The 17,397-nt window shown below is 43.0% G+C and overlaps 1 protein-coding gene across 1 annotated transcript; it reads right to left on the minus strand.

Moving 5' to 3' along the window:
* Positions 1-282: 282 nt before the first annotated feature.
* LOC145394343 (photoreceptor-specific nuclear receptor-like) lies at positions 283-16,306 on the minus strand. The gene is made up of 10 exons (XM_080268219.1): positions 16,182-16,306; positions 15,631-15,746; positions 13,930-13,937; positions 7,817-8,248; positions 7,249-7,606; positions 6,024-6,268; positions 4,634-4,727; positions 3,131-3,286; positions 1,626-1,696; positions 283-459 (listed from the first exon to the last, which is right to left on the minus strand). The coding sequence occupies exons 1-10, from the start codon at positions 16,304-16,306 to the stop codon at positions 283-285; spliced, it is 1,782 nt and encodes a 593-aa protein (XP_080124345.1).
* Between the last annotated feature and the right edge of the window lie 1,091 nt (positions 16,307-17,397).

A 17,397-nucleotide genomic window follows, 5' to 3' on the forward strand; every position in this document is an offset into this window, starting at 1 on the left:
TTCGGCGAACTTGAGGTGAGTACGGCGTCAGGTGGACTCGAGACGGTTTCATATGAACTCGATACTGCTTCAGACAAACTTAATACGCCATCAGGTGAATTTCAGAAGCCAGGCAAAGTTAGCGCGGCCTTTATAAGGGCTTCAGGTGAATTTCAGAAGCCAGGCAAAGTTAACGCAGAATTTATGACAGCTTTATGTGAATTTCAAAAGCCAGGCAAAGTTGTCGCTGACTTTATAATGGTTTCAGGTGAATTTCAGAAGCCAGGCAAAGTTAACGCGGCCTCAGCTGGACTTGAACATGTCGCAAAGAACCCGCTCGATGGGTGTGTTTCCGACGGTGCGCTTGAAGAAGATTTCCTGTATGGCGGTGGCTGAAATGTGACAGAGGGCTGGGAGGAGGAGCAGCAGTTTCCCGGCCCTCACTCGACCCCCAGCACCGCACACCTTGCTGCCCAGGTACTGTTGAATCGAAGTTTATTATTATTATCATTATTGTTATTATCATCATTATTATTATTATCATCATCATTATTATTATTATTATTATTATTATAATTATTTAATACATTACCACACGGTCGCGGGTCGTCCGAATTTCCTGTTCAAATGGGTCTTTCACGGGTTGATTAGGATGATTAGGGGAGAGTTTTGGTCTCAGAAGAATTAGGGCTTCTAACTTTAAGTGTAGTGGCAATTCTGGGTGTATAAAATCATTGAGGGGTCTGGGGGCGAAGTCCCCCAGTTAGGTTAGGTTGGTGGGTTCGTCTGTAGACAAGCTGCCGCGGCAGTCCAGGCAGATTCCTTACATGCCCTAAAAGATGTATGTTTTTTCTTCATAAGTTATGTTGTGTGAAATTAACAAACAGTCATCAGTGTTGCTTATTGTACTAAAATTACTTTCCTTAAGATCGTGAGGAGTAAGAAGACAGGTGGAATTGCTGCGCCCGTGTGGTAAAGTTTTACCTATTTTCATTATTTAGCTTGTGAGTAGGAGTAGGATTGCATTATTACAGCTGAGAGTAACAGTGTGTGGGCAAGTTCCAACTTTCTGACCATAACTTCTTAAGCATTTGATGATAACTGAACATGTCTAACCTATCTGTAGCGTTGCTAAGCCTGTTCTGTAATATGGGATGAGGTAGAATAAAATCAACATTCACAGGAGTTCCACAGATAGAAAAAAAAAGAAAAAAAGTTTGCTCACACTTTCGCCTTCACATTTGTAATTCTACGACCGTACGTGTACAGGGAGACACAGACATAACCGGACTTGAATAAAAAGTGTAATAAACCGTCAATACCAAGGAGATTAATTTAAATTTGAGGTAAAAGGCGTAAATACAAGCAGGTTTAAAATAAAAAATATCACAACCCCCCTCTCTCTCTCTCTCTCTCTCTCTCTCTCTCTCTCTCTCTCTCTCTCTCTCTCTCTCTCTCTCTCTCTCACACACACACACACACACACACACACACACACACTATTTTCTACCCACTTCGCCGTACAATCCCCTATCTCATCCTGACCCCTGCCTCATCGTATCTGACTCTGGCTTACCCTGTTACCCCTCCTTCACCCAGCCTCACTTGTCTTATCCTGCCTTACCCCGTTCCCAGCCCTGCCTCACCTCGTGCAACATAAGCTGGGTTTGGTCTTGCAGTACCTCCACTCCGTACCCATCTCGTAGGCCTCTCGCTTCTGTGTGGAGAAATGGTTGGGTGAGAGAGAGAGAGAGAGAGAGAGAGAGAGAGAGAGAGAGAGACTGAAAACAAAGAAGGAATAATGGAAGCGATATGTGGGCTGATAGATATAGATAGAAAGGAATAGGCAGCTAAATTGACTGACTGATCGGGAGAGAGAGAATGAAAACAAGGAAGGAATAATGGAAGAGATATGGAGACTGTTAGATATAGATGGAAAGGAATAGCTAGCTAGGTTAACTAAGAGAGAGAGAATACCATCATACAAACCAAACAATACCATCCGCACGACCACAAATGATATAAATTACCGTACCCAATTCAGAGACATCCACACCACATGCTGTACACTGGCAAGTCGGGTAGATAACAGGAACAAGCGTTATATTTACATAGGTATGATTGTTAGCACCTTTAGCCTTTGAGCGTCCTTTGTACAGTGATCTATGTGTACTGTATGTTTCTCAGTTCCTGTCGATGGGGCGTCATGTGTGTGTCTGTGTGTGTGTTTTACTATAGATACTGTCAAACATTAATTTTAGTCAAGTCCTATAGTCTTTTCACCTAACCTGGGAAATTTTCTTCATGTTGCTGCTGATTTCCCGTAGCTCAGTGGCAGAATAAGACAACACTAAGGCCCTTCATGCTCTCCATAGCACTTTTTCGTGACTAGCACCGTATACAAGTGTCAATCTCTTGTAGCTCAGCACTCAAGATGGAGGGATGGCAAATTTACGCCTAGTAATGTGAAAAGAGTATAGATTGGAGATAAATATTCCGCTCCTTCGGCTTGCCCCTAGGAACCGGGAGCGTGTGTGTGCTGTTGCGTTAGGCTTTTGTTTTTACTTCTTTTTTTTTAAGCTATTTATATGAATTTTCGTACATGTGTTTCATAATATTTCATGTATATTATTGTACTTGGCTCCTTTGTAATGTGATCCTGTGGGCAGTGAATTTGTCTGTGTATCTGTCTGTTGATCTATCTATTTATCTGTCTGTTTGTCTGCTTGTCTGTCTGTGTCTGTCTATCCATGTATGTATCTGTCTGTCTGTGTATCTGTCGGTTTATCTGTCTGTCCGTCTGCCTGTCTATGTTTATGTATCTGTCCAAGAGTATGTGCGCGCTTGCGTTGTGTGATAAGAAATAGGATTATCAGCATTCACCTGGTTTGAATAGTTTAGACAGGTGTGTGTGTGTGTGTGTGTGTGTGTGTGTGTGTGTGTGTGTGTGTGTGTATTTGTTTTATTTCTCTGTACTAATACTCTGAACAAACACCATCTAATATTACTCGGAATTCACACACACACACACACACACACACACACACACACACACACACACACACACACACACACACACACACACACACAAGAAGACAAAGCATGACAGTATCCGAAAAATTTACCATGACCAAAAACAGAACCCCCCCACCTGGTCTGAAGAGGATAAGTGCTTTGAGGCAGGCGTACTCGGTGTGGTCCACTCTGAGGGCGTGTAGGCGTGTAATCACCTCCCTCATCGCCTCCACCGCCCTCACCAGACTCGCCTCTCTCTCACCACCACCGCCAGCGCTCCTCACAAGGCTGCCTGTACGTCCGAAGGGGAATGTAAGTTAGGGAGGGGTCGTAGAGGAGTTGAGGGAATGGAAAAGGTTAATGTTAGGATTTTAGAGCTTTTTTTCGTTGACTCAAGGTATGTTTAGATTTAATAGCCCGTTTCCTGAGGCCCAGCAGTCTTCTTAAGTGCCATACGCCACCATACACCTTACCCTGTCACCGTGTCAGCACTAATACCCACTGTCCATAATGGGTACATGTTATTGGTAGGGCTGTCTCATGCAAGGCTCGTGTATTCTGTTTGCGGGGGTGTTTATATGACATGTCGATGAGTCTTGTGGAAAATCTGTTAAGGTTTATTTTCACGAAATTCAAACCATCAGCTGCTCCTAGCCCGTCTTGGGTTGACCTTGTTTCAGAACTTTGACTACTACTCCAGTCTCTTAACCAGTCTCTTAGTTCTGCCCTCAAAATATTACTGTCACCAAAACGCGGGTTCTTCATTGTCGCGGTTTCTGCTGCCAACCTACTGTCATTCTTCTATCTCCGGGACGGGTATAGGATTTCTTTTAAATTAGCGTCCATGCATGATGCTAAGTTTGACACGTCTCTAGCGGTCTGCTTTAGGTCACACGATGAGTTCTACCTTACTTTGAGGTGAACTTTTCCACTAGATGTTTTTCGATTTATGTCACACAATTATTCGCCGGCCAAACACTTGTTCTCACAGGTGGAGTAACAAGTTGGCATTACGATAGTGCTTTTGTTCTGACTCCGGCCCCCCCAAATCGACCCAGTACAGCTCAGTTGATGGCCAAGTGTAGTCAGATTGGAGGGTCATTTTCATCAGTAACCATCCATTCCAACCTCACAACAACACTTATCGGATTTCATGCATCATTGAAGGTAGCCAGGTTGTATAAGTGACCCAGTTCCGTCAGGTAAACACAAAGGGAACTATACTGCCACAAGCGCTACATACAAAGGGAACTATACTGCCACAAGCACTACATACAAAGGGAACTATACTGCCACAAGCACTACATATAAAGGGAACTATACTGCCACAAGCACTACATATAAAGGGAACTATACTGCCACAAGCGCTACATACGAAGGGAACTGTACTGCCACAAGCACTACATACAAAGGGAACTATACTGCCACAAGCACTACATACAAAGGGAACTATACTGCCACAAGCACTACATACAAAGGGAACTATACTGCCACAAGCACTACATACAAAGGGAACTATACTGCCACAAGCACTACATACAAAGGGAACTATACTGCCACAAACACTACATACAAAGGGAACTATACTGCCACAAGCGCTACATACGAAGGGAACTGTACTGCCACAAGCGCTACGTACCTTCATCCAGGGGGAGGGACCACTGCGCCGCGGCCACTACAAACAGTTCACTCCAGGACTCCTCCAGAAGAATGGCCTGGTCACGGAAGGGTAACTGAACGGGAAAGAAATACCAAATGTAATATGCCCAGGAGCAGGCTTAGTGCAGACCCACAGGACAGGTGAGAGGAAGTACTGAAGCACCTTTTCAAGATAATAGGAAGTTTGGTTGCTGACTGTCTTCCTTTGTTGATCTGATACTACAACAAACTCTCATTTTTACTATACTTCATTCACTTTAACGAGGCGTAGGCTAAATGTGCAATCTCTCCATCTTGAATGCTGAGTTGCAACAATATATAAACAGCTATCCACGAAAAAGTATTATGGAAAGTATTAGCGTGGTATTATATTATTCTGCCACTGAACTACGAAACAGAGGCTGCACAAGGACGCCAATCCAAGCTAAATAAAAGAGTGAGGCAGAGTCCAACACCATTCACAGCAAACCTGGGTCTCCGTATTATTTCATAAACCATTGCTTAAATTGTATAGGCCTTTTGCATCATTTTCTACTTATATTCCCTCTTGTTAACTGTGTGCAAACGTGGGTAGGGGCGCGTCACTCCCCCAGATAAAGAAATTTGTGTTTTTGGGCCTTGTGGATCTGTTGTTATTCAGGAGCCTTTGAACTTGTACTGAACGTGTATGAGTTAGTTGTGCACCCAGGGATGAGAGAGAGAGAGAGAGAGACCCACTACAGTATTCCCTTCGTGACTTACGTGCTCAAACATAGATGAACATTGATTAGGTGGGAATGCTGGTAGGAGGAAATGTTGGTTGGAGGGAATGTTAATAGACGGGAATGTTGGTTGGAGGGGATATTGGTTGGAGGGAATGTTGGTTGGAGGGAATGTTGGTAGGAGGAAATGTTGGTTGGAGAGAATGTTGATAGAAGGGAATGTTGATAAAAAGGGGTGTTGGTTGGAGGGAATGTTGGTTGGAGGGATTGTTGATAAAAGGGGGTGTTGGTTGGAGGGAATGTTGGTTGGAGGGAATGTTGATAAAAGGGGGTGTTGGTTGGAGGGAATGTTGGTTGGAGGGAATGTTGGTTGGAGGGAATGTTGATAAAAAGGGGTGTTGGTTGGAGGGAATGTTGGTTGGAGGGAATGTTGATAAAAGGGGGTGTTGGTTGGAGGGAATGTTGGTTGGAAGAACTGTTGATAAAGGGAGTGTTGGTTGGAGGGAATATTTGTCTGTCTGTCATTCTCTTTATCTATCTGTCTGTCTACATGTATCTCAGTATCTATCTTTCTCCGTCCCAATTTAGCTGTCTTATCTACCTATCTATCCATCTATCTATCTGTCTGTCTATCAATCCATCTATCTGTCTATCTATCCATCCACTCACCTGCATAAAAGATGGAATTGACCTCGCCCACTTCACGCCCAAAAATAACAGCTTGGCGGCATTCTCATAAACGCTATCCGTGGGCGAGATGACAAGGGCGCCCGCCTCCACGCTCAGGGGCGGCGCTGGGTGGGGCGTGGGCGGGACCGTGGGCGGGCTGGAGGGCGGCGGGGGCGGGGTGGGCGTAGTCGTGGGCGCCGGACTGGGCGATGTGGGCGGGGAAGAGGAGGAGGTTTCACGTTTCTCTGCTGTTGGGAGAAGGGATGGGTTAGGATGAGATAGATAGATAGATAGCCAGATAGATAGATAGATACCGTAGATAGATAGAAAGATGGTGTGGTAGTGTGTTACAGTAGTATTGTATAGTAATAATAATAATAATAATAATGATGATAATAATAATAATAATAACTGCAATTGTAATGATGCTAATGCTGAAAATAATTGAAATCTAATAAAGTTCCATCTGACTTTTCCTAAAATTTTTTTCCCTCTCTGACTTGGCCCAAAATTACCACCTCCCCATCTTGAATGCTGCGTTATAACAAGGAAGCGTCACGAAAATATGATGCTAGTCATGAAGAAGTGCTGTGGAAAGATCGAAGGGCCATAGTAACCCTCTCTTCCTGCATAAAATAAGCCGCCAGTGGACGAAAATCTGGGCCAGGTTAAGGTGACAGGGGTGTAGTGACGGGACCAACGAAGGCTGTATCAAACCGTTAAATATCGTTAAATATGAACACCCAGGCTCCTCTGACTCACTCTCAGTTGAATAAAATCATGTGGCGGAGGAATAAAACACTAGAGTTGTCCCTAGAATGAGAGAGGTGGTGGAGGCCGTATTGAAACTCTCAGGTTTATGGCTCACTCATTTGAATACTGTACAATCGTCTGAGGTTAGATGGGATTATATTCTGGGAGAAACGGGAACTTCAAAGATACATCAGTTTAAAATAATCGGGATTTCCAGAGAGATAGCTATAAATAAATAGATAGATGGATAAAAAGATAAAGTAATAAATAAGTACATATATAAATAGATAAAGAAAAAAAGTCTAACCATTATTTCCTTTGTAATATGTTGAAAGGTAAATAATTGATGATGTTCTTGTTGAGGATGTTGTTGTTGTTGATGATGATGTTGATGGCGTATGTAAAAGATATTAAAATGGCCCGGACGTGGCAGGAATAAAATAAGAAAAATAATAAAAACCTCTGTTTTTACCATTATTTCCCTTACCATTATATCCCTTGTAGTACGCTGACGGAAAAATGGTGAGGGTGTTCTTGTTCAGGCTGTCGTTGTTGTTGTTATTGTTGATGGTGATAGTGGTTGTGGTGGCGGCTGTGGTGGTGGCGGTGGCGGCGTTGTCGGAGCTGCTCACCTCCGCCTCACCGCCGCTCAGGGGAGACGAGGGGGGACGGCTGAGGGAGGATGAGGGGGGGCGGCGTGGAGGGCTGAAGGCTGAGCGCTCATTGGCTCCCCTGCATGATTCCAGGACCCCGCTGATTGGTTGGCGCTGATCGACCGTTGGTGGGCGAAGGCTGTGGCGCTCCGGGATTGGCTGGTTCAATCCCTGGCGCTCTGTGATTGGTGGATTCAAGCCCTGATGCTCTGTGATTGGTGGATTCAAGCCTTGGCGATCTGTGATTGGTGGATTTAAACCGTGGCGTTCTGCGAGTGATGGATTTAAGCCTTGGTGCTCTGTGATTGGTGGATTCAAACCCTGGCTCGCGGGGATTGGTGGATTCAAACTTAGGCCTTCGGGGATCGGTGGTTTGAGTCCCAGGGCTTCAGAGAGAGGCGGCTTCAGCTCCAGACGCTCTACCACAGACTGAGGGAACTCGAGTCGTTCCCCAATGGGCGTCTTGGTGTCTGTGGGCGGGGAGGGTGATGGGCGTGGCGGTGGGTCTGGATATGGGCGTACTAGGGCGGCTAGATGTGGCTTAAAAGCTGAATTGTGGCTTAGGTGTAGATTTAAAGGCGCCATGGAGGGGGTTAATGGTAGAAATGGTGGCTTGAATGGGACTGGTGGTAGGAGGGCTGGGTAGTATGGGGGCAAGGGAGGGAGACCGCCACCCCCACCCACGGATACGGGCGTGAAACCTGCCGTCCCAGGGAGGTCCGGGGCGAACATAGGACGCTTCTGGCACGACCTGGGGGCTCTCTCGTGCTGGACGGCTGTAGGGGAAGGGAAAGGAGTTACCGGTATATCCTTTGTACGCTAACTTGGCCTAAAATTGCCATCTAGAATACTGGGCTATAACTAAATATTACCACAGGATTTCGGTGCTGTGCTTCCTTTACACTAACTTGGCGCAGATTTTCGTCCTTTTGCAGCCTATTTCACGTAGCTGACTGGCAGAAAAAGATAGTATTACAGCCCTATGACCTTTTCATAGTATTCTTCGTGACTAGCATCGTATTCTGTTGATAATCTATTGTTACAGCTCGGTTAGCTATGGAGTTGTGTTCTGGAAAGGATGTAGAGAGGTAGCATTATCTTTCCTGCCGTTGAACTACGTGCATTAAGTTACAGTAGAACAAAACCCTGGGCCAAGTTAATGTGAAAGAACTATAGTTTGTGGTATAGCGCTTGTCCCTTACCTGACGAAACAACTTTAACCTGTTTTGGTGCAGTTGATGGCCAGGTATACACAGATTGAATAGCTGATTTTTACGGTATTCTCTTCACTTTAACCTGGCCTAAAACTGACGTATGTCCATCATAAATTCTGAGCTTTATGAAGGGGCTGACACAAGACAATGGCGGGGTCTCAAAGAGGGGGTTAGGATTATTGATTTCAACTCTGCGCCTGCCTAACTTATCCTCGCCGTACCAAAGCACCATCCTGCCTTACTACCCTGCCTCACCCACACACCGCTCTGCCTGTCCCCTTTACGCCGCCTTAACCTATCCCGCCTCATCCTGCCTCACCCATTCACCACTCTGCCTTATTTTTTTACCCTACACTGCCTTATCCCGTCCTGCCAGACTCAACCATTTTTTATTTATTTTTTACAAGCTGTGTTTACATAGAGAAAAAGAAAAAATATCGTATTCTGTGGAGAAGATGGAGAATGAGAGACTGGCAGGGAAAGTGAATGTGAGTGAGAGGGAGAGATTGAGGATAAGATGGAGAGGTATATGACAGAGGGGTATATGAGTTGGAGAGAAGGCAGCGAGATAGCAGAGGACGGGGTAACATGGAAGCAGTTCGGTTGTGGCCACTCCTTATGGGTTTAAGGCGTCTGACGATATATAGATAGATAAACAGAGGTAGACAGATAGGTAGATAAATGCATAGACAGAAAGATAGACAGACAGATAATTAGGTAGACAGGGAGATAGGTACATAATCAGTAGACAGATATAAGTTACTAATGCAAACAATGTCAATATTTAAAAGAAATTAACGAAATGAAAGACAACACTGCAATATACATATCTAAGGGAGACATTATACAGTCTTATACAAATACTAATACTCCAACTGCTCATTAAATACCTGTTACCTTCTGCGTTACCCTCTACCTGTAATTTTTCTCACCTTTATCTACAGTAACGGTAACAGCATACTTTCCATCCTGGGGCTTGGTAACTTAGGCAAAATAAATCGCTAAAGAGGTGGTGTTGCGTAGCCCCCTGCACCCGAGAGAAGGCATACTATTCTCTCTCTCTCTCTCTCTCTCTAGTTCTTTATCATTGTGTGTGTGTGTGTGTGTGTGTGTGTGTGTGTGTGTGTGTGTGTGTGTGTGTGTGTGTGTGTGACAAGTTAATGGAATATAAGTGTGAATTCTGCTCGATTTGTTGTTCTCGTGTTAGCAATACAGTCACGTGTGTGTGTGTGTGTGTGTGTGTGTGTGTGTGTGTGTGTGTGTGTGTGTGTGTTACATTACATAAGTATTGAATTAAAAGGACCATGTGTGTGTGTGTGTGTGTGTGTGTGTGTGTGTGTGTGTGTGTGTGTGTGTGTGTGTGTGTGTGTGTGTGTGTGTGTGTTACATTACGTAAGTATTGAATTAAAAGGACCATGTGTGTGTGTGTGTGTGTGTGTGTGTGTGTGTGTGTGTGTGTGTGTGTGTGTGTGTGTGTGTGTGTGTGTGTGTGTGTGTGTGTGTGTAGGAATGAATGACGATGAGTTGACAGACAAGGCAAAGAGAGAGGATGAAAGGGAAGAGAGAGAGAGAGAGAGAGAGAGAGAGAGAGAGAGAGAGAGTAAATAACAACAGTATAGAGTCAGCTGTTGCCACTTGTCGGCCTCTGAAGGGGACCTGTCACACACACACAAACACACACACACACACACACACACACACACACACACGACATTCTTTAATTAACAAGCCATTTATTATTATTATTTTTATTATTATTATTATTATTATTATTATTATTATTATTACTATTTCCTCTCTCTCTCTCTCTCTCTCTCTCTCTCTCTCCGTGTTGCACTTTCTCTGTTTCATTCATTTTTCTTTGTATCACACACACACACACACACACACACACACACACACACACACACACACACACACACACACACACACATACACAACTAACACTCCACTAGGGCTGCCACTGCTAATGCACCTTTTATGTTTCACACTCCTCTCTCTCTCTCTCTCTTTCTCTCTCTCTCTCCTTATCTTGGCTCTCCGCTTTCCTTTCTCGTCTTTTTCCTCTTCCTGTTCTTCCTCTTTCCTCCTCTTCTCTTTCTCCCTTACTTCCTCCCAGCATCCTTCTTTCTCTTCTTTCACATCCTTCCCTCCCCTTCCCACTTCTTCAGCCCTCCCCCTCGTCTCTCCCTTTCCTCTTCTCTTCTCTCCACTTCCTTTTCCCCTTTCCCCTCCTTGCCCCTCCATCCCACAACCAGCTGTCTCCTACTCACTGTCTTGTCTACCTCTCTTTTCCTCCCTTTTCCTCTTCCTTTCCTCCCATTCCCTCTCCTCCTCCTCCCCTTCCATCCTGGGAGGAGGTACTAACTTATGCAGACCAGAATGGACAGGTCTTGTTGTGGACCCTCCTCGCCGCCCCCCCCCCCTTCTGCACTCCTTCCCCTCCCTCTCTTCACTCTCCCTTTCCTTCCTCTCCCTTTCTCCTCACCCACCCTTTAGCTTGGGAACTTAGTCATATGCCTCCCCCTCCTCTCACCACTCCTTACCCTCTCCCTCTCTCATATATATATATATATATATATATATATATATATATATATATATATATATATATATATATATATATATATATACACCGTATAATTAAATTAAAAGATGCTGCCGTTCTATAAAATACTAGCAATATCTAGGCCTTTTCAGGCAGCATTTTGCGGTTACTGTATTATACATGACGGACATAGCTATACAGTATATAAAGCTAAGGTTAAGTATAGCAGCTGAGAAAGTTGATACTGAGTCCAATAATCCACTTGTGGGTATAATGGCTGAGGCTGTGATGATAAAATGATCACCCTTTTGTACTGTATGCACGTTCATAAAGCAAGTATTATACCTAGTTGCGCCTTAATATCCCTTAGTGTGTCACAGATACAAACTATGTCAGTATAAATAACATCCTCCTTGCATAAAATAAATAAATCGCTCAGGAAGACGGTTACGAAACCTTATAGAGCCTCCAGTATGTCCCTTACCCTAATCCATTTTTTTTTTTTTTTAACAGAATACCACAACAAAATCACCTGGTGGTATGTGTTGCGGGAACGGCTCATTCTGCTGGTATGGGTCAGGATGTGGCAGCGGGCGAGGGTACTCACAACACTGACAGAGCCGTGCCCGCAACACACAAGAAATCGAATGTTGTGGAAGGGGAGCGTTATACCGTATATGGACCACCGGGTATAATTATCTAATGGAGTAAGAAACCAAACACTACACTCTCTTCACTTTAACTTGGCCTAAAATTCTCTCTCCATCGTTAAACTCTGTGTTGTAGCGAAATATTAACACTAGACTATGATGCTAGTCACGAAGCAGACTGAGCCAGTGAGGGTTTATACCTGAGGACTGGTTGGGGGTAAATTTCTCACAAATATCACTCAAGGGCGAGTGAAGTTGGTCACCATCGCCTTAAATGACGGGACTGAGGAGCCTATCCCCGGACACCTACACGCATGTTGAGAGAGAGAGAGAGAGAGAGAGAGAGAGAGAGAGAGAGAGAGATTCAGTAATGAATGGATGGTCAGTCATCGTTTAACTTTGAAATCTAATGCAAATGTTTATATAATGGTGCTTTACATTTAATTTCAATGGTTCGTGACATTTATAATCGTTCAGCTTTGTAATCGAGTGTAGATTTTTATTGCAAAACTAAATATTTGCCTGACAGCTGATAATTATTTTATAAACAGTGGTGAGACACGTACGGCAAATAGGATGACGACATTTGAATCCTTTCCGTCTCCCGCCCTGAGAGAAATCAAATCAGTTCCTCGTAAGTTTAGAACAATTGCTGTGAAAATAGATAATCTTCGAACTGAAGCAAATAAATATTTTTTAATTGCATCAGTATACATATAATGGTGAGCGGCCGTTAATTTATTTTTCTATTTAGATCGTGAAAAGAGTTGAACTACAAATTCGTACTTGGAGCTAGATGTCACCTCGGAGTCTAGTAAGCAGGAGACGTAAATGTTCGCGTGGTATTTGAAATTCGCAATCACGGGCTACACAGCGCGTATATCGTAGTTTTATATACCTAGTGATAGTGTTGAATGTTCCGGGAGCAGAAAAACAAGACAAGGAGGATCTGCAAATAGAGGTACAGTGAGGATTGGTGTGATAAAGTGTGGAAGGTTGTCATTGTTTATGGGAAAAACTGATGCGGACGTTGTTGTGGTGACAGTGTGGCGTCTGATCAGCAGCGTGTGTTAGGCCTTTGCTCTATAAATTGTATGAAGCAGATGTTACTTTTTTACCTTTGCTTATTCACGTAAGTTACCGTATTTTTCTCCCTTCAAAGTGGGTAGTGTCAAATTAGCAACGTTTTGAAATGTATTTACACCGATGTTACGAAACCACCTTTTTGCAAGTTCGCGTAAATTATTGTTTTCCGTTCGTGATCTTTCGTAGGACAATAAAGCTTCATTAAATTTTTCAATATGAAGAGGCCACTTACTGTATATTTCATTAGTGTTACCATTAAACCATTAATTACAAGATAACCCTACACAACCTGCCGTCACCCCCTTAGAAATCGTCAGGCGATAGCAAGGATAATATAGACGATCTCGGGCTGAAGGGGTTGTTTACTTACAGCACATTTTGAGTACAGTACTGTCACCTGTCTCTAGATCAGTTAGTTGCGTTTGCACTTATTGTAGTTACGTAGTTTCGGTCTGAAGGTTTCATTGGTAATGCTAGAGAAACGGAAACTCAGTCACTTGTTAGTTTGTTAAAATAATAAGCATTGTTTGTTTAACAGTACAATACAAGTAAACAAGTGATAGCCAATTTATATCGTTTAATTATATCCATAATCACCTACCGGTATGTCTGAAACAAATCCCGTGTTTTCCATTTCTCTTTCATAAAGAGAAAATATGATAGATGGTATGATTATTGTAATGTTACCTCCGGGTGTAATAGGTTACTGTAGTTTAACTCGTCCTAAAGTTATCATATCCATCTTGAATGTTAACATTAGATTAACACTAGAATAGCCTATGATCCTAGTTATGAAAATGCAATGAAAAAGATGTTGAGCAGAAATATTCTGCCACTGAGGTTTGCGAATTACAGCTGCAAAAAATCTGAACCAAGTTAAGGTACACAATATTGGTACTTGTATTCTTGATTTGTATATTTCAAACAAATCCTGTCATGGTGTTAGTTTTTGTTACCTAGTAAGATGTTTAATAAATGATAAGCATGCTTCTATAATGGTACTTTCTGGTCTAAAAGGGTACAGCTGGTGTTAGGTTTTGTAATATAAAATAGGCTAATCGGATATCTGACTTCGTTACTAATGAGAAGGTAGTAGCAATGCTTTTAAAATACATACCCCCTTCCCTAAGTATGTGGACAAAGATTTTTTTAATGCAAGGAAGAAGGAACCAAAGGCCTGCCCGTAAGATTGTTTTCTCCAAGGCAAAAAGAGAAACAACAAATTCAAGATCTGTTCATTTCAAGGATAGAAGTTAGGTTTTAAAATTTTTGAATACTGTAAATGCAGTTGCTCTACTTTTAAATCATGTCCATCCACTTCGTGAAATTCATTTAATAAAAAATAGTACTTATACCTGCTTTAAAATATATATTGCAGTTATTTCCTTAAACTTATTCGACGGATTTGTACAACGCGGTGTTTTCCTGCTTAATAGTGTACTGTAAAAATGTTTTCCTTTTTTAGTAGTGCACTAGACTTTTTTCCTGTCTTAGAAGTGCACTGTACAATTGTAATTAATTAGGCTAATGTGAATCACGACAAACGTTAGATAAATAAATCCTAATTAATACATATCAGGTTGTAAAATCTTGAAAAGTTCGTTATCAGAGGGAAAGAAGTGAGTTACGGTATGTTTTATGTTATACGGTAAAAATATATATATATATATACTGTACATTAGCTTGTGTGTGTGTGTGTGTGTGTGTGTGTGCTTGTGTGTGTGTGTGTGTGTGTGTGTGTGTGTGTACTATTGGCTGTTCAGGTATTTTCACTTACTGTATGAGTTCAAAGCTTACAGAAGTTACATCGTTTAAACATTAATTTTAAATTTTTTGCCAAATAGTCATATGCAATATCAAAGCTTAGCACTTGCGTACGTTTAATGTTATTGCACACCCAGTAACTATAAATCACTAACTATACTGGTTTCACCCTAACTTCGCCTTTTTTCATCATATTTCACGTAGCCTAGTGAAAGAAAAAGACAATACTACGGCACTCCATCTTTTTCATAACACTTTACGTTACTAGCACCAAAATCAGTTCTTAAATCCATTGTTGAAACTCAGCATTGAAGACGGAGGTATGGCAATCTCTCTCTCTCTCTCTCTCTCTCTCTCTCTCTCTCTCTCTCATTTTCCTCTGCACCTCACTGTCTGTCCATCTCCCTCCCCCTCACCCCTCTCACTCAAACCCTTGTCTTTTTCACCACCCTTTTCTCTTTCTCCCCTCTCACTCCCTCTCCCTCTCCCTCTCCATTTTTTCTCCTGTCTCCTCTCACAGCCCTCTTTTGCTTCCTGCCCCCCCCCCTCTCTCTCTCTCTCTCTCTCTCTCTCTCTCTCTCTCTCTCTCACACACACACACACACACACACACACACACACACACACAGACGGTTTTATTCAACTAACTGAAGTCTTTCCCAGCTAGCGAAGTTATTTATCTGTTTATTCTTGTTTGTTGTGCGTTACCCAGAATGTGATTGTGAGAGTGAGAGAGAGAGAGAGAGAGAGAGAGAGAGAGAGAGAGAGAGAGAGAGAGCAGGCTAAAGCAGCATTGAAAAAATAATACAAAAATCGGGAAGTGTAACTGAGAAAAAGACGAAAAAGAAACATAAAATGCATACCATTATTTTTCATGAGAGAGAGAGAGAGAGAGAGAGAGAGAGAGAGAGAGAGAACCATACAACACTCTACACTTACCATCCTTCTTCATGTTAACATCCAAACACTTCTTAAATCTGCAGGCCTGACACTGGTTCCTTCTTGTCACGTCCACCACACACCTTCCTGCCTCCTTACACACGTAGTCCAGCGTCCTAGGCAGGGGAGAGGCGAGGTTAGGCAGGTGCATAGGGAGGTGGATAGGCAGGGGAGAGGCGAAGTTAGTCAGGGGCATAGGGAGGTGGATAGGCAGGGGAGAGGCGAGGATAGGCAGGGAGGAAGAGGGGGGGAAAGAGAATAGAAGGAGGTAGGGAGCGATAGAGAGGAGAGAGGGACAAAAGGTAGGGAAGAAGAGAGAAGGGAGGTATAGGTGGGTAGAGAGAATGAGAGCGAGGAGCCCAGGTTACATCGTCCTAACTTGTAAAGTAAATCAATTTTCCCCAAATCGAGATATAATTACGTATAGCCTATACAGTTATCATAAATATCATCATCATCATCATCATATCACCACCACCACCTCTTATCCAACCCCAACGTAATGTTTATAAATGTAAGAGAAAACGAGGTACATTTAAGGTGTGACTTACTTATTACGATACCTCCTGATGGACCTCTTGAAGAAGCCCCTGCACCCGTCACAGGAGGGGACCCCGTAGTGTTTCCCTGATGCCTTGTCCCCACACACACGACACGCCGCCTCACCACGCTCCATCTGCCGGGGATAGGGAGAGATAGAGGGGGTAGATAAAAGGAGAGAGAGAGAGAGAGAGAGAGAGAGAGAGAGAGAGAGAGAGAGAACGTATTCCTGTTGGTCAAGGCTTCGTAATACATCTACGTTAGCGATTTATTCTATTGTGATCGCATTTCCCTCTTCTGTGTTACTTTTACACACGATATCGATATTGAAAAGATAGGAATGATAATGAGAATAGAAATGTGTGATATGTAAAATAAATCGGTGAGGAAGAAATGCTAGGACATCACCTTTGCCGTAGAGAATACATGATCATAAACAAATAAGGCACAGAAGAAGTACCTGAATGGAGTTGACGTTACAGCAGCACCAGCTACGAAACTTGGGTGTACTACTACGTCGTAAATTAGTAGTATAGGATGAATCTGTGAAACGGCCAATAGGTCGGAGTGGAGATGTGTGTGTTCTGAGATGAACTATTTCGAAGCTAATGATTGTGAAAGTAGAGAGTGAAGTATATGTGAATTAGGTATGAGATTATAATGGATTATATATAAATGAATTGTGAGAACGGATTGTCACGTCATTTTATATACCGGTATATACTGTGTATTTATACATACACACACACACATTATATATATATATATATATATATATATATATATATATATATATATATATATATATATATATATATATATATATATATTGTATGTGTACTTGAGAGCTTATTGGGGAAATAACTATTTCTGTGTAGTTGACGTACGGTCTTCGCTGCGTTGGCGACCGACCGGGGCAGGTTACTGATGGAATCGAGGTCAGCTCACGAATTACGTGGTGTTCAGGCAGGCAGGCGTGTGGGTAGACAGGCACAGGCTGAGGTAAAACTGGGCAGGCAGCGTACTTAAGGGGCAGGGTAAGTGAAGTAGGTTGAGGCACCGTGGACGAGGTAGGCAGAGAAAGGTAGATGCAGAGGACATAAAGGGTATTAGTAGACTTGTGAGAGAGGCAGGTTAAGGCAGGGTTGATGAGGCATGTTATGGCAGGAATGGTGAGGCAGGCAGGGGCAGAGGCAGGAACAGGCGAGGTATAACCAGAGAAACGAG

This window comes from Coenobita brevimanus, chromosome 27 (assembly GCF_032717465.1).
Source record: "Coenobita brevimanus isolate Jiangsu-jjx chromosome 27, ASM3271746v2, whole genome shotgun sequence".
Lineage (NCBI taxonomy): Eukaryota > Metazoa > Arthropoda > Malacostraca > Decapoda > Coenobitidae > Coenobita > Coenobita brevimanus.